Raw genomic sequence first — 18,466 nt, forward strand, 5'->3', positions numbered from 1 at the left:
GCTCATCACTAAAGATGAATGGACAAAAATACCAGTGGAGACATGCAAAACGCTGGTCAGCAATTAAAGGAAGCATTTGATTGCTGTAATAGCCAATAAAGGCTTTTCTATTAATTATTGAGAAGGGTATGAATAATTTTGGACATGCCACTTTTTGTTCAAATGTGAATAAAAGCTGAGAAATATTTTTTCCCACAATGATGCCTCTTGTACATCATCGTATTATCTCCTGGGAGATGCCTGTGTCATTTCCAGTCAAAAATATAATTTCTGGTTAAATAAAAGTAAATTTAAGTCAAAATTTGCCAGGGGTATGAATACTTTCGGGCATGACTGTATATACACAAAATTCTTACATACATGAGGCTGAGGCTCAGTTGATCTTGAACAATTCTGCTTTTGCACAGTAGATGTAGCCCTCTGCTGCTTAGATTGGTAAATGCAAGGCTAATAGTTCAATATGATTTTAGCCAAATTGATTTGAACTTATATGATTCTATATATTATATATCTCTCAATATATATATATATATATATATATATATATATATATATATATATATATATATATATATATATATATATATTACATTGTATTTCCACCATTTTGATCTTCAAAAGTTAAAAGGAAAGTCTTTCTTCTCCAAACTTTAAACATCAATGCAATATGAACTTTCCAGGAGCATCTGTCCTCTATAACTGAACAGATAACTGAATCCAAGTACTCATTCCTCCTGCATTACATTAGACACAGCACTTCGAAAGCTGCCTTTTGTTCACACTGCTTTGCTGCTGCAGGGTTTATTTAATTTCATACATTAAAACTTTACCATCAGTAGACTCCAGTTTAATCCTGAGTGTTGGATTGAGGGTAACCTTAACCCTCATGCTTTTTGTTGCGTATACTTTGATTTACTTATTTCTTGTGAAACGTATGTCTTTGTAGACAATGTGAAAAACTCTAAATACATGTAAGTACTAAGATGCATCCTGTAATTGTTAAAGGTCATGGGATTATTAATACATTTAGTTTCTATGTTTCTATAACAGCAATGTCCTATTCACCTTTAATTCTGTTGTTAGATGTTATTTGTTGCCAAGCTGCAAGTGTACTATATTAGAACCATGGACAAAGCACAATGACAGGCCATGTCAAAAGGCTTTCATTTATCATGCCAAATGTGACGCTGGTGTGTGCGAGGAAGGATGAGACACAACTAGCGTCTTTGCGATGCACACTTAACATTTAATGAACAAAAAACACGTAAAGTCCAGCACTAGCGGAGCAAGCACGCAGACGCGATGTTTGCACAGGCGTGAACTTTAGACAAAGACGAGCACACGACACTGCGCGAACGCACATTAAATAGGTGAGTTACACAGACCCACGTGACCTCGAGACAAGGCACAGGTGTAACAAACGAACACGCTCACAAACAACCCACACCCACGGAAGTACAAACATGGACATAGCAGCACGCAGACGACGTCATGACACGCCCACAGGGAAGGGTCCGGAGCTGTCACCGTGACAGAACCCTCCGCCAGGGGCTCGCTACTCCCGGAGCGTCCCGCGCAGCTGGGAAGCCCCGAACCAACACCGACGGGGCAGGTCCGGAGCCGCCGGGATCACGAGCCTCCGAGAGCCGTCACCCCCGACGGCGGGAACCGCCGCGAACAGCTCTAGCACACCCTCCCTGGGAAGACAGGGGAGAAAACATTAAACAATGGCACGCTGACAAACACACACACTGGCATATGAAACACAAGAGGAACGAACGGGAAAAGGAAATTAGGGAGACACAGGGGAATAGACAAACATATAGGGACAGGCAGCCATGGCATCGCTCCGGCTGCCTGCCAAAGCGCACATGGTGGCGCTATCCCTCCAGGGAAAGCAGGCTGGGCGGGCACGGCAGGCGGAACAGGCAGCGGAGTCCCTCCTGGAGGCGTAGACGCCGCAGGCGGTACAGGCTGCGGAGCCTCTTCAGTCCTAGGGTTCCGACTCCGCGCGTGCGTTGTGCCGCTCGGGGCTCCCGCTGGCCTTGCTCCAGGGGGCTTCCCTCGGGGAGCTTTAGTCCTCCCTCTGGGCGCAGCTGGAGTCCTGGCTTTACGCCGCCCGCCGGCTGGTGTCCACGGCGGCTCCAAGGGCACGTGACGCACCCACCTTGGAGCGCTGGCTACACCAGGACCCCCCTGCTCTCTTGGAGATGCCTTCGCCTCGCCCCCTGACGTCTCCATCTCCTCCTCGCTCTCGGAGACGCTCCGACCCAGCGACATGGATTCCTCCGGGGTCGGGCAGCGGGACCAGGCCATGCTGCTTGCCGCTGAGGAGGACCGGGGTACCTCCTTCTTGAGGTGCACAGTACTCCCCGAACGTCCCGAGACGCTCTCCACCCCCTCGCTCTCGTCCTCACTCCCGAAGGGTGATGAACACACAGACGGAGAGCGGCTGGCGTCCTCCCCCTCTCCGTAGTATACGGTAGGAGCCGAGAATACGGAAGGGGGAGGACTGACGTCGACCTCCACTTTGTGTCGCTCTGCGGAGAACGTGTGGCTGGAGGGAAGAGAGCTGGTGTCCTCATCACCCTCCCCATAGTCTAGAGTAGACTCGGAACACACCAATGGGGGGTATGCCTCGTCGTCTCCCTCCGCCTTGCTGTAATCCATGGTGGCTTCGGAACACTCCGACGGGGGGTAGGTCTCGTCCTCCTCCTCGCCTGGAGAGTCCGTTTCCCCGAACTCATCCTCGGGAGGGGTGAGGGACAAGGCGCCCGTACCCACCAGAAATGGCTCACCGGTCTCCTCCTCCTCGGGGAAGACCGGGAGAAGTGCGCTGTCTTCCTCTCTTTCGCAGGTGCCCGTTGCACGGGGTGGCAGGTCCACGGACGCGGGGTTCTTTCTCTCCCTCCACACGCGGACCGCGGTCTGGCGGAAGTGTTCTGCCGTCTCTGCATCCTCTGCGTCCTGCGCAGCGCGGAGCATGTACGCGCAGAACGGGTCCTGCTCCATTGTCTGCACGGCGATGGGGACATCGCGCCGCCGCACTGGGGAAGTACCGTGGTGATGTCGGTTTTTCTTCCCCTTTGCACGCTTGGCGTATCCGGGCATCTGTAACGGCTCGTCTTTCTGTGACGCTGGTGTGTGCGAGGAAGGATGAGACACAACTAGCGTCTTTGCGATGCACACTTAACATTTAATGAACAAAAAACACGCAAAGTCCAGCACTAGCGGAGCAAGCACGCAGACGCGATGTTTGCACAGGCGTGAACTTTAGACAAAGACGAGCACACGACACTGCGCGAACGCACATTAAATAGGTGAGTTACACAGACCCACGTGACCTCGAGACAAGGCACAGGTGTAACAAACGAACACGCTCACAAACAACCCACACCCACGGAAGTACAAACATGGACATAGCAGCACGCAGACGACGTCATGACACGCCCACAGGGAAGGGTCCGGAGCTGTCACCGTGACACCAAAGAAGTCTGTCCATTACCTGGTCATAGAAACAATGCATGTCCAGTCATGATGCTTGGCTGCTGGGCCGACAAGTTCACATCAGCCTTAATTCTGAAAAAAGGCTGGAGAACCCTTTGAGCCTCCAGAGAGATACAGCTAGAGAAAATATACAGTATATAGAAAACAAACATAAAACCCAAACCCCTAACCTAACCCAAACCCTAGCATAACCATAGCCCAAACCTCTAACCTAAACCCAAACCTCTAACCCCTAACTATACCTTAATCCAAGTCTCTTACCCCAACCTAACCCCTAACCCTACCCTCGCAGCAGCCAAAGCACTGAGGTCCAGGCTTTCCTTAACACTAACCCTAACCCTTCCCTTCCCCTGAATCACCTGTTCCAGCTTTTCTATGGGGATACTGAGGCATTCCCAGGATAACCCAGAGATATAATTTCTCTAGAGTGTCCTAGAGTGATGCGCTTACCAGGCCAGTCCAGGATAAGAGAGCAGGAGCACTCACCTTTGGAAGGTTGGGTGGTACGAAAACTGTCCTGGTCAGGGAGCCTGTACATTATAAAAGACTGCATGTACTTACGTGTACTTACAGGTAATGTCATCAATACCCATGGGTGAATGTTTACACAACTTCCCAAACGTGTACTTATGTGGGACATGTCCGGAAATTTTTTTGTCAGTTTTAACCTCTTAAGCTGTAATGTTACATTATAGGCCCAGAGGAGTTGCGTAAGTAACCCTTAAAGAAGAATTCTATTTACTTTGACAAGTTAAGTGTAAGTGTATATTTTTGTTGATATACATTCACCGGCCACTTTATTAGGTACACCTTGCTAGTACTGGATTCAGAACTGCTTTAATCCTTCATGGCGTAGATTCAACAAGGTACTGGAAACATTCCTCAGAGAGTCTGGTCCATATTGACATGATATTATCACGCAGTTGCTGCAGATTTGTTGGCTGCACATCCATGATGTGAATCTCATGTTCCACCACATCCCAAAGGTGCTCTATTGGATTGAGATCTGGTGACTGTGGAGGCCATTCGAGTACAATTAATTCATTATCGTGTAAGAAACCAGTCTAAGATGATTTACGCTTTATGACATGGCGCGTTATCCTACTGGAAATAGCTATATGGGTACACTGTGGTCATAAAGGGATGGACATAGTCAGCAACAATACTCAGTTAGGCTGTGGCACTGACACGATGCTCAATTGGTACTAATGGGCCCAAAGTGTGCAAGGAAAATATCCCCCACACCATTGCACCACCACGTATTTGGCCATCTGCTATCTGTTTATTGTTGCCATGGAGGCAATCCCCAGCCTCGTCTTGAGATCGCGGTGCGCGATTTCAAAATAAGAGCGGATAGCGCGATTGAAAAAAGAAAATCATTAAAAAAAAATTTTTTTTAACTTTTCAAAACAGCCTGCGGGCCAGAAATAGAGTATGGGGGCTGTAGCGACTACCACTCCTCATGGCAAATTCCCTAATGGACCGGCACTTGGCCACTCAAGGAGTCTTAGGTGACACCTATGTTTTTGTTAAAGGTGGAGTAAATTTAATATAGACATGGTCTAACCTTGTCATAGCAGCTTACAAATTTGAGTGTTATTGTAGTTATTTTCTACAGCTCATATAGCTCATATCGTGGTTTGTTAGTCTACTGTCTGGTAGTCATATACTACTCTGTAATAAAGAGCAATAAACCATCAATCAATGGCTCACCTCATCCATCAAATGGTAATGCTACAGGTTGGGTTACCTGTATTCAGCCACCCAGGTGAGCACAGCAAAGTGAGATCCTTACAAGAGAATTGAGGTATCATTATGTCTTTGTAAGAAGAGAACTAAGTGGCTAACAGACCTTCCATCTTATTATTGGTAAAGTCTTAAAGCTATAAAAGTCACTTTGAAGAGGTTATTACTCCACTGCTGGACCACCAAACATGCAAACATGGTATTACAAAACCATGGAATAATCCACTAGAGCAACCGCCTAACCATTTGACAACCACACACTGCACTAACAAACCATTTCAGCTGGCTCCTTTCTACCTAAATTGGCCCCCAATCTGGATTAGTGGCCAGGGGGGCTGTGGCATCTCAGGGCCAACACAGACACACACATCATAAAAACCCAATACTACACCACCTTCAAGGAGAAACCAAGGTCATCACCACTCTCCTGTCTTGGAAACCTCAGGCTCTGGGAATGTGACTGGCCAACACACACCGTATTGGCTCCCTTGGTATGGTATGTCGTGTGCCTGTATTCGTGTTTGTTTGTTGTGCTGTTGTCGCTGCAGTTGTTGTTCTTGCCACTCACTCGTTAGCCTGCCTCCTGTTTCACCTGTCTCTCGTTTTCCCCTAGTGTGTGTGCTTAAACCCCACCCCCCTTACACCTGTTTGATGCAAGGTTTCTTAAATAAAAGAAAACGAGCAACTCTCGTTTTCCCCTAGTGTGTGTGCTTAAACCCCACCCCCCTTACACCTGTTTGATGCAAGGTTTCTTAAATAAAAGAAAACGAGCAATTACTTACAGTGATGGTGTCGATCGAAGGAGATCTTGTGGGAGACGCTGCTGTAATAGTGTCCAGTACTTCTCAACAGAGGCTCTTCAGAATTATCTTCTGCTAGGTATCCCTCTCTCATTCTCAACAGTCTATTCCTGAACTAATAAAGATCAAATGTACAATCAGATATAACAATATTGTGGCGTGGTGTGGTAGAAAGAAGTTGCAGAGAAGTCCATTCTCCAAACAGAACAGAGGTTTTATTGGTCTTTGTAATAAAACTGGCACTCACAGGCACAATCAGTATAACTCGAGGCCTAAATGAGGTACCCCTTGCACATGAAACACAGGGGGAGGTCATGACGACGGCAACGTTACACATACATGGAGGGGAAACTAAGATAATGCACAGGTACACAAAAGGATGGACCGGGGTGACTTAACTGATAAAACACAATAAATAATCATTAAAAACACTATACAAACATAAACATCGCATAATTAAACACAACAGGGCCGGGGCCGCAAGGGCTCATGGGTAATGGTGTCACCCTCCGGCACCCCCCATTGGCCCGACGCTACAATATGTTAGGTAACATACTATTAGTCTAGGCAATATGTCAGAAATGCGAAACTAAACACTTGCAAATGAAACAAATAGCAGCAGCAGCAAAAATAAATAGATAAATAAATAAGTTTGTGGGTTACACATTCACGCGCCAAAAAAACGAAAGAACAGCAATTTGGTGTGAGAGCTGGTTGTTCTGTAGTAAAGTGAATCTGAGCGAGAGTAGAGTAAATTTGAGTGAGCAGATTAGCAGGACAATAACGTCATTCTCCTGCAGTCATACAAGATTCTAATATTTCTGGCTTCTATACCCTGGTCGGTTTGTCAAAGTATGAATTCTGAAGCTAAAAAGACACAACAAACAACAAAGTATAACCAGTTATATTTTAGCGAGTTAGCCAGCTAAGATAACTGTCTATCTATAGGCGCTACATCTAAACAATAACAAGGATAACATTCAATACAACAATTCACTCTTATGTCTTAAATTATTACTACATTTTTGCCCCAACCATCTCTCAGAAATGAAAAACAAAAACATTATAGACTTAATCTGTAGAACAACTGGTGATGTTACGAGTTAAAAGTGTTTAGTTTCGTTTCTCGGGAAATAACCCCGAGTGAGACTTCCGTAAAGCGGGTATGGCGTAGATAAGCCCAAGAAACTCCACGTCTCTACAGCTGGATCACAGATCACTTCAGTCTCAATAACCATGTCTCACGCGGTATCATCACAAGTCTTCCGAATTATTTGTCAGAATCTAGGCAGTCTGGATTTTAAAAGTCTGGTTGAGTTTTTACGCAACCATTTCAGAGTGTCTGATGATGTTCTTTTGGAGGTGCTTACTGACTTCGACAAGTTTGTCGTGGTTGAGGTCGAGGAGAAAAGGGAAACGTCCGTGCTGAGTCACGATAGCGTAATCGTCGCTAAAACATCGCTGCGAGTTTGTCAAACACTACCTGGGAAATGTGGCGGTTGCCAAAATTTGCACATATGCAGGTATTTTGTGTGCGGCAACTGCAGGTTCGGGTGAGTAGCCTAAATCGGAGCCAAAATCTTTATTGGTACGTCTGACACTTTTAATCTAATACGTTTTAAATGTTTATTTTTTTTTATCTTAGGGCAAGATGTAAAAACTCTCACGTCTTAGATTCCTCTCATAACATGCTTGTACTAAGCAGAGTGGGGCTTCAGCACCTTGAGAAGTCAGAACTTTTCCAGCTGTTGCTACAGAATGATCCCTACATACTACCAGAGGTGACTGAGTGGATATTATCAGGCTTACTGAAACCATGTTTTTTATTTACATTTATTCTGGGACCATACATTCCTGTTGACTTCACCTTCTTCTGTTATTGGTTTAGGTGTGCTTCCACTATAATAAGGGGAATGGGGAACATGGAGGTTGTAAATATGAGACGTCCTGCAACAATCTACACCTCTGCCAGCACTTCCTACAGGATGGCTGTAAATTTGGCGCTTCTTGCAAACGGGCACATTCGTTTGATGCAAATGCTATGAAAATCTTGAATGGCAGAGGACTTCACGCAGAAAACATCATCAACTTCTGCAAGATTTACAAAAATAAATATCTGATCTCTTCTTACAAGGAGAAAACAGCTGTTTTGCCTTGTATGGAAAAAAAGCCTATTACCAGTACAGGTTAGAACTGGAGAAAACAGTTCTTCAACTTGGCTCATGTTTCCTTTCCTTATTAGTGTTAGTAATGACTGTTTTCTGTTGGTCTTTTATTATGTCAAGTAACTGGAGGAAGTTCAGGACAGGCCACCAGCAGGTCAGTGAGTGAAAATGACGTAAAGGAGATCTGTCTTTTCTTTATTCGCAGTGGATGCAGTTTTAAAGGTAAACCACTGCACAGATCATGGAATCTAATTCACTTCACCCACTGATCATTTTCATAATGATTTACAGTAGCACTAGTAGTATTCACATTAACTTAAGAATGTCGGAAATTCAGATTGTATTTTTTTAATTACATGAAAATGGTATGTTAAACAGACAGCAATGACCACCTTTAGTAAACCACTGAAAATGTAAGTTCAGGGTTGCTTGTAGTTCAGTTTTGGTTGGTTATTAATATTCACGTTATTCATGATTTCTGTGTTTTTCAGACAAGTGCATCCGTGTTCATTACCATCTGCCTTATAAATGGCAGGTTTTAGATAAGAATAGGCAGACATGGAAAGACTTGGAAAATGTGGAGGAGATAGAGAGGGCCTTCTGTAACCCAGCCAATGATAGCAGGTACTCACCGCTCTGTCATATGCAGTGAAGTTTTAACTTGGGTTTATTTGTAAAAGTGATTCACTTAACCCATGAAGCTAAACTCTCAGTGCAGGGCCTCAGCAAGTCAACTTCAACACCATGATGCATGGATCAGCACCTGTCCGTCGTCTCTCTACGGCTTCCTCTGTTACCAAACCTCCTAACTTCATCCTGACCACAGAGTGGCTCTGGTACTGGAAGAATAACCAAGGAGTCTGGACTGAATATGGCCAAGGGGTCAGTGGCTTTTATTTTGGTTTTCTGCTGGGGCTGAGCACGTTGGTTGGCTAACATACTTTTTAATTTTACCCAACTGCATAAGCATGTACACTGTCATGGTCTATAGGTGGATACAAAGGAAGTCACACATTTCACCTCTCAAGCACTGGAAAACATTTACCAAACTAACCCCCACAGTGAGGTTTCTGTCACTTCTGAGAAGCACAATTACATACTCTATATGAAAGGTACTCTTACTCTAGAAAGACAATGTGCAATTTTACCATTGTATTACTTTTGAATTATAAAATGTATTCTCAGTATTATGTCATTTTGGTTCTGGTATGTATTATTTACAGATATGTATCAGCAAAATATTCTCTACCAAACAAAAAGGGAAATTCGGAGAAGGCCTCGGTTTGTCTCTGCTTCAGAGGTTGACAGCAAATTGAAAAGGTATCTGTGTAAAATGGCCAGCTGGAGTGACCAATCACTACAGTGTATCACATTCATAGATGCTTGGTTGTACCCCAGACAAAAAGATTATATCTGCTTCCCCATGAGAAGTTATCATGCTTTGCCAGATAAGGCTTGACAAGCACTAATGCATTTTCCTTTTCTCGGATATTAAAGCAGTATCATGAGAGGGAGTGTTGTTATACTGAATATCAGGACAGCCATGATTCAGTTGGAGATGTGAGGCCAATCATAGACATGACTTCTGGTGTGACATTTATACAATGTTTCTCCAAACGTTGTGTATTAGTTAACAATAACAGCTAATAATTTGTTTGTTCATTTAATTATTAATTTGGCTCTGCCAACACAAATAGACAGGACTGGGATTGGACTATTGTTATGCAACACAAACATTTTTCTGCATGTGTATCTTGTACGTTTCCCTCCATTGTGTCTGTGGGCAGCCTCTTTTTGCAGCATTATAGCACAAACCTACAGGTATATGGAGGTATATGGTGCAGAGGTATATGTATAGTTCAAAAGTCCAGGGCTGTTATATTGTCTATCAGCTCTCATGGAATGTCTCTAGTCCAGTCAAATGAATGGTTGGAACTAACTGTTGTACAATGTTATATGTTAGAAGAATTATATATATATATATATATATATATATATATATATATATATATATATATATATATATATATATATATATATATATATATATATAATACTATTATAATACTTATAGTATATTACTTATACTATACTAATAATTTAAACAGTTGTAGCTAAATTAGAATTAGGATTTCCATTGCTTGGAAACTGAGGTTGATAAATCATAAGACATTCTTCTATCTGCTTAATTTTTTCTTAATTCTACAGGGAAAGCTCTGGCGCCTCCTCTGTGGTGGTTCCTGCACACTGGGATAGAGGAGCCCTACCCAGCTACTCCTACAAGGTCAGACATGTATAAAGTATTAGAGACCCATACTTGAGTAAAAGTACAAGTACTTTATAAAAAAGTGACTTGAGTAGAAGTTTAAATGTTCTTTAAAAACTTTACTTAAGTGGAAGTGCAGAAGTATTCAGCATTTTTTGTACTTTTTTTATTACTAAAGTACTGAAAGTAAAAAGTATTGTGTTTTGTATTAATTAAAGAAAGCAGTCAAAGTCTGATTATCAAATGTTTTATACATTACTTACAAATCAATACTGTCAAAGACCACAAGTGTTCTGTATGTAAAAACAAGTAGCAATTTAAAATACTGGGCTTAACACTTTGTACACAAAAACCCGATAACCTATGTCCCACTACGTCATAGGTTAGACACAGAAGTACAATTTAACCTTAATTTAGCTGAGAAAACAAGGTGTATTTTGGACGTAAAATCTGTACGTCGGGTTCTAAGGGTTGTTACGGAACAGCTCCGGACCCTTCCCTGTGGGCGTGCCGCTATGTTGTCTGCGTGTCGTTATGTCCATGTTTGTACTTCCGTGGGTCTGGGGCGTTTGTGAGCGTGTTCGTTAGTATCACCTGTGCCTTGTCTCGAGGTCACGTGGGTCTGTGTGATTCACCTATTTAATGTGCGTTCGTGCAGTGTCTTGTGCTCGTCTTTGTCTAAAGCTACGTGTCTGTATGAGTGTGTGTATGCTACTCTTGCTACGCACGGAGCTTACACTTGTCGTCAAGTGTAACCCATATCCTCACAAAACCCATATCATCACTGCCAGAGCAGTAGATGACGCTGTCACCGGGTCAAGCGAGCAGGCTGTCTCATGAGAAAACTGCACATTATCGTATCCCGCCTTTTACTTTGCTGCCTCCCTTCACTGAACATTTGAGCTTCGTAAGTTCATACTTGATGCATCGAATGGCACAAGAGTCCACGTGGCAAAAATGATGCAATTGCAGTGGCTCCGCCCATGTGCATTGGCCCCGTGCACAGTCGCGTCACAAAGTCATGCACCTCTTGATTTTTGTGCTTGCGAAGTTACAAGGTGCAATTCATGCACTTGTACGGCACTTTCAAGGTCCATTTTCAATATTTTTGGCTACCTTTAGCTTAATATACATATTTATACAAATAAACATATATTTTGAAATGATTCAAAATAATTAGCTTTTTTATCATACTAAAAGAGATGGTACAGTGTTTGGTAACAGCAGAAGAATATGTAATAGCAAAAGAAGTGCATTACATAAGCTTGTTGGCGTTTTAATGTATATTGGCACCTTCCACATCGAGTGATCATGGCAGTGAGGGTGAAAAAGGAGATTACCCCCGCCCTTCCAAGAGACAATGTTTGAGGAAGGAGACCACCCCTAAATTCCTATAGGATAAAGTGCCTACTCTGCCTCCCTAAAGAGTGTGAAATATTGGCCTTCAAAAATTCACCTTCGAACTTGAAGAAACACATCAAGGTTAACCCTTATATGGTCCAAGGGTCTGTGGGACCCATTTTTTAAAAATCAGCTTAAAAAAATTCTAAAATTTTTTTTTTTTCAAACTGAGATTCATTGGTCCTTGGCTCATTTTCCGTGAGCAACATAACATCAGAGTCTGATACTAATAATGAAAAGGAGGATGAGCAACAGCCAGCTCCGTTAGCACCAGCCCGTGAGCAGCTAGCCATAGGACCAGCCTGTCAGCCACCATGTTTTATGATTCATTTCCTTATTGTGTTACATTTTAATAAAAAAGTAACTAATAAATAAATAAGAGAGCAAACTAATTTAACATATGTATTGTTTATTTTACTTGCAATTGGGCTAAATCTGCTGATTAATTTAACAAAAATTGCAATCGGTCCACTACACCCAGCTGGACCCCCTGGATGAAGACAAAGCCTGGACTTTATCAGTTAAGATAACTAGTTGACAATTCAATTCAAATAGGACTGTAATGTTGTATTAACTGGACATCAAATCAGTTTAACTTTAAAAATTTAATTTAACCAGCTACATCACTTTAGTACCAACTAAAATCCTTTGTTTACTTAATGTGACGCTGGCGTGCGGGAGGAAGGAGACACGATGAGCGTCTTGCGATGAACATATAACGTTTAATCCACATAAACACACAAAGCTCAGCACATATGGTGCAAGCACGCTGACGCGGGTGCTTACACGGGCATGAACTTTAGACAAAGACGAGCACAAGACACTGTACGAACGCACATTAAATAGGTGAATTACACAGACCCACGTGACCTCGAGACAAGGCACAGGTGATACCACGAACAAGCTCACAGACGACCCATGCCCACGGAAGTACAAACATGGACATAACGACACGCAGACAACGTAGCGGCACGCCCACAGGGAAGGGTCCGGTCCTCGTTTTCTCCCTCCGCCTCACCGTAGTCTACGGTGGACTCGGAATACTCCGACGGGGGGTAGGTCTTGTCCTCCTCCTCTCCCTCACTGTAGTCTGTGGTGGGAGCGGAGCAGATGGACGGAGAGCGAGCGTCTTCCTCGTCTTCTCCCTCCGCCTCACCGTAGTCCATGGTGGAATCGGAATACTCCGACGGGGGGTAGGTCTTGTCCTCCTCCTCTCCCTCACTGTAGTCTGTGGTGGGAGCGGAGCAGACGGACGGAGAGCGAGCATCTTCCTCGTCTTCTCCCTCCGCCTCACCGTAGTCCATGGTGGAATCGGAATACTCCGACGGGGGGTAGGTCTCGTCCTCCTCCTCGCTTGGAGAGTCCGCTTCCCCGAACTCATCCTCGGGAGGGGTGAGGGCAAAGGCGCATGCACCCACCAGAAACGGCTCACCAGTATCCTCCTCCTCGGGGAAGACCGGGAGCGGTGCGTTGTCCTCCTCCCTTCCGCCGTGGGTGGCAGCTCCAGGGACGCGTGGGGGTGTCTCTCCTCCCATCCGCGTAACGCGGTTCGGCGGAAGTAGTCCGCCATCTCCGCATCTTCTGTCTCCCGAGCGGCACAGAGCAGGTATGTGCAGATAGGGTCCTGCTTCCTGGTCTGCTCGGTGACGGAGACCTCCTGGCGCCGGTCCGGGGAAGAGCCGTGGTGACGCCGGCTCTTTCTTCTCCCCTTCAGTGCCCGGGTGGCGTATCCTGGCATACGCCCTCTGTAAACGGCTCGTCTTTCTGTGACGCTGGCGTGCGGGAGGAAGGAGGAGACACGACGAGCGTCTTGCGATGAACATATAACGTTTAATCCACATAAACACACAAAGCTCAGCACATACGGTGAAAGGACGCTGACGCTGGTGCTTACACGGGCATGAACTTTAGACAAAGACGAGCACAAGACACTGCGCGAACGCACATTAAATAGGTGAATTACACAGACCCACGTGACCTCGAGACAAGGCACAGGTGATACCACGAACACGCTCACAGACGACCCACGCCCACGGAAGTACATACATGGACATAACGACACGCAGACAACGTAGCGGCATGCCCACAGGGAAGGGTCCGGAGCTGTCACCGTGACACTTAACATGATTTTGACTTATTTCAAATAGAGTTATGTAGTTAATGTAATGTCTCCACTAATTAGTTCTACTAAAATTACTTAGTAATTTAAATTAATTTAATTTGGTTTTCTATTGCCGACTTCCCTTTATATTAAAACGGAACCAATTGAAATAGCAAGTTTATACAACATGTGAAAAAAGTGTGGAAAGCCTGTTATGCAGTAAAAATAGTTTATTTAAAACACAGTCACTCTTAACTCCGTCAACAAATATGCTGTCGTGCTCTTTAAGGCTCTTAACAGCTTCATTGTGCAAAATTTTGGTTCTTAGTGGGAAGTATCCAGTTCTTACTGATGTACTCTGAATATCACTGTGACTGGCTAAGCAGAATCAGCAAAATTTATCTTTAGCTAGCCAGCTATGTATTTAAATATTGCCAGCCATCTTAGGAGGACTATGAGAACATTCTACCACGTCAAAAAGATAATAAAAGTGGTCTGCGTGTCGCCAGAAAGAAATGGCGGAGGTCAAGGGCACCTGCTAGCCCCCTGCGCTGACGTACTGAACGTAAAAAAAAAGACGTTATGGCATGTAAATCGATTTAATTAATATGGTGATTTCTAGGGGTGTGACGAGACACGATATTGGGTTCACGAGAATGAGACGAGATTTTAAGAACACTAAAATTACAAATTATATGACTGGACAACAGTCTTTTTTTTACTGATTTACACATGCATTTTGAAATTATTCATAATAATATATATATATATATATATATATATATATATATATATATATATATATATATATATATATATATATATATATATATATATATTAATAATAATATATATATATATAATAATTTGAAATTATTATAACTTTTAACATGCATTATGTAAGCATGAACTTTTAATAAACTTCTTCCTGTACAAATTTAAATTAAAATAAAATTTCATAAAAGTTAAAATAAAATAAATAGGATTAAATATTTCTCCTTTTTTCAAGCGCAAACAATATTACAGTGAGTACCCGCTTATTGACTGTTAGAGACTGAAAAGTCCGTCGTGAAGCAGTTTTCGTCGTTAAGCTTGACCCTAGATTTAGATACGCTTTGATCATAAATACAGTATTAAAAAAACTATCAATGTTCTTGTGCGTACAGCGTGAGAAAAAGCAATCGCGTTGCCGAGATGTAGGCTGCGCTGCCTCAGCTTATCATACACAACACTCCACTGTGCTGCCACTGCTCCTCCGCGCACCGCGCAAAATAAAATAAAAAGTCGGTCGTAACTCCGGTCGTCGTTAACCAGGCCCGTCATTAAGAGGGGACTCACTGTATTATGTGCATTATCTTCTCTGTCAATACAGAGTGCAAATAGTGCAAACAGAGCCTGACCAAGTATGTCACTGAATTAGCTGCAACTACACTGCCATGTTCATTTTTAAGAATATTATCATCCCCACACTGCTCCCGATATCCTTTGCTGTCTCAACTTGCCAAAGCGCCTTTCTGTCCCTGCTACCTCTGTTCAATATGTTGATTTGAGTACTGAGCTGTGGTGGTGCTGTAAATTTCTCTGCATCCTGCTCGTATTAGTCATGGTGTACGGCATTATTTTCATACGTTTGCATATGGCTCGTGTCTTATCTGTCACTCTCTTTCCATTTATCATTTCCGCCGGGTACCCAAAATGCTGCCAAACAAACGATTTGAAAGTGGCGGGGGCATCTTCAGTAGTAATACCTGTATTTTCCTAAGTCATTCTGGCTGCTTGCTGGATCACAAATCTCGCGATTTTTAATGCAACAAGAAGTCTCGTGGAGTTACGTCTCGCGAGATCTCATGACACGAGATCTCGTCACACCCCTAGTGATTTCAGATGACTTGAAAATCTAAGTTGAAAAAGCTTTTTATTTGTTAAGAAACTAAACATGAAATAATAATTTATATCAACAAATTACACAATTTGTAGTCATATTGACTATACATTTTTAGTTCAGATAACTAAAGTGCAAGACCATTTTTTACAGTGTACTTAAGTACAGTGGTAAAGTAGTTCTACTTCGTTACTATACATCTCTGTACAAGGTACACTAGATTGACCATTCCATGTAACAGCCTGATCAATGTTCTTCTTAAGTTCCTTATACCTGAGGGGATTGTGTTTGTACGTATGCTGTGGTGATATGCACACCATTTTGACTTGTAATTTTGGTTGCAGCTGGTTCCCTTGCCCAAGACAGATGCTGAATACCTGATGATAGAGAAAATGTTCAAAGAGACTATGTCTGGCTTTGCTGTTATCAGCATTCATAGAAATCAGAACAGCTCTCTGTGGAAGGTCTTCCAGTGGTAAGATCAAAGTTCACCTGCTTCCTATGAATTAATATTATTAAGCATTGAAGAATCTTCTCTAGTTCTACAAGAATTATAGAGCAATTCCCATTTAACTTTTGGTTAAAATATTTAGCAAATTTTTGATAAAAGATAAAAAAAATACCATTGAGCCAGGTGGCCATTTTCACTGTTACTATAAAAGAAGGAATTAAATACATTATATGGAAATTTTACTTAAAAGAGTTAATATATAATTTATCACAGAAAGTTAAAATAAGGGTGCATTATATATACCGCCCAAGAACCTGCTAACTTATATGTCCTGTGCTTCAAAACCGTGTATCACGATTATTTTGATTCTTCTTTTCACTAGGCAGAAAGAGCAGATGAAGGAGAGGAACAGAGGGATGGAGGTGGAGGAGCGTCTCCTGTTCCATGGAACTGATCCGTCTGTAATTGATGCCATCTGTGAGCAGAACTTTGACTGGAGGATCTGTGGGCTTCATGCCACAGTGTATGGAAAAGGTGAGAGAGGATCATTATTGTCATCTTAATTTTAAATCTTATTACAATAATATTAGTAATCAAAATGAGTCCTGCATGTTATTTGTAAATGTAATGTGTCTTGTGTATCATCACAGAAGATGCAACATCTAAATATTTTAATATATATCTATACATCTTGCATTTTGTGTCCTGAATTCAATTGCATATATTTTTTGAAAATCAAGTCTTCACAGTATAGTGTTCAGTTATGGTTGGTAACCATTTTTTGTTTTTTAATCAGGGAGTTATTTTGCCAGAGATGCCTCATACTCGGACAGTTATTCCAACAGTGAAAACAGCTCCAAAAGGATGTTTGTTGCACGGGTTCTGGTGGGTAGCTACACCGGTGGCCATAATAAATTGGTCCGCCCTCCTGCATCACCTAATGGCTTTTATGACAGCTGTGTTGACAATGTAACCAATCCCAGCATTTTTGTCATTTTTGAGAAGTACCAGGTCTACCCAGAATTCATCATTGAGTATGCTCGCGAGGAGTCTAAATGCCTCATTTCATGAGTGCCTGCAATGCTTCAGGATTCATTAGATAGACGCATGGGTGAAAACAAAAGTACCTGTTGAAGCAGGTCATCTTTTCAATCTATTCAGCACTTTGAATATTTAAATAATGCGATTTGTGCCTAATGTTATGAAATGTACTTAGCAACAGTTACCCCTCCTCCTCTTTCTGTAGGAAATCTACAATACCATTTCAATATGCAGTGCTATGACAGCACTTTGTTAAGCTTAATCAGCAGGGCTAAACATTTGTATTTTAGTACATGACCCCATGTAGTAATTGCTCAGCTAGTGTCTGTGTCAGGTACAAATCGTTTCTAAATCGCCTTTTGGATCAACAGCATTCTCCTGCAACTGGACATTTTGTTTATTTTGTTTGTTGGTTCATAATTGTATTAGATTGCATTAAGAAATCAATTAATGAGTAGCACAAATTTTTCACAATTTTATTGAAAAATGAAAGTGGAATAAAATGAAGGTGTCACGGTCACAGCCCCGGACCCTTCCCTGTGGGCGTGTCATCATGTCGTCTGCGTGCTGTTATGTCCATATTAGTAGTTCCGTGGGTGTGGGTTGTTTGTGAGCGTGTTCGTAGTCTCACCTGTGCCTTGTCTCGAGATCACGAGGGTCTGTGTTAATCACCTATTTAATGTGCGCTCGCGCAGTGTCTTGTGCTCGTCTATGTCTAAAGTTCCGTGCCAGTGTGAGTGTGTGTTGTGCTCGCTCTACGCTCGGAGCTTACACGTCTGTTTCGTCCAATAAAACGTTCTCTGTTGCACCTTGCGACGCTCGTCGTGCCTCCTTCCTACGAGCGTCACAGAAAGACGAGCCGTCAAGATGCCGGGATACGCTCCCCGGGCAAAGAAGGGAAAGAAGAAAAGCAAGCGTCGCCATTCATCTCACCCTGCATATGCCCGAGAGGAGTTGCTGGTGGAAGGGACCTTCCCCCCGGCAGACCTGGAGGAGACTGGGCCGTTCTATGTGAGCACAGCTGCGTGGACATTTGCCCCCCCCGAGGTTGAGTTTGGGAGCGAGGAGTCCGAGGAGGAGGAGAGTCCTCTTCCTTCCGAAGATTC

At 43.0% G+C, this 18,466-nt stretch overlaps 1 protein-coding gene across 1 annotated transcript; it reads left to right on the plus strand.

The window, feature by feature from the left end:
* Window positions 1-7,094: 7,094 nt before the first annotated feature.
* On the plus strand, window positions 7,095-18,210 carry LOC143486073 (protein mono-ADP-ribosyltransferase PARP12-like). The gene is made up of 12 exons (XM_076985869.1): window positions 7,095-7,606; window positions 7,699-7,834; window positions 7,942-8,239; window positions 8,339-8,440; window positions 8,710-8,842; window positions 8,932-9,100; window positions 9,210-9,330; window positions 9,442-9,538; window positions 10,427-10,502; window positions 16,213-16,343; window positions 16,702-16,853; window positions 17,116-18,210. Exons 1-12 carry the CDS (start codon window positions 7,290-7,292, stop codon window positions 17,388-17,390), a joined length of 2,007 nt encoding a protein of 668 aa, XP_076841984.1. The 5' UTR covers window positions 7,095-7,289; the 3' UTR covers window positions 17,391-18,210.
* The last annotated feature ends 256 nt before the right edge of the window (window positions 18,211-18,466 follow it).

Source organism: Brachyhypopomus gauderio, chromosome 2 (genome assembly GCF_052324685.1).
Source record: "Brachyhypopomus gauderio isolate BG-103 chromosome 2, BGAUD_0.2, whole genome shotgun sequence".
In the NCBI taxonomy this organism is placed as follows: Eukaryota; Metazoa; Chordata; class Actinopteri; order Gymnotiformes; family Hypopomidae; genus Brachyhypopomus; species Brachyhypopomus gauderio.

Bases quoted from the DNA above. Each gene is read 5' to 3' on its own strand.
- LOC143486073 (XM_076985869.1), top strand. From the start codon at position 7,290: ATGTCTCACGCGGTATCATCACAAGTCTTCCGAATTATTTGTCAGAAT. The intron at 8,240-8,338 runs GTTAGAACTGGA...TATTATGTCAAG, and splicing joins AAAGCCTATTACCAGTACAG to TAACTGGAGGAAGTTCAGGA. The intron at 9,331-9,441 runs GTACTCTTACTC...TATTATTTACAG, and splicing joins TTACATACTCTATATGAAAG to ATATGTATCAGCAAAATATT.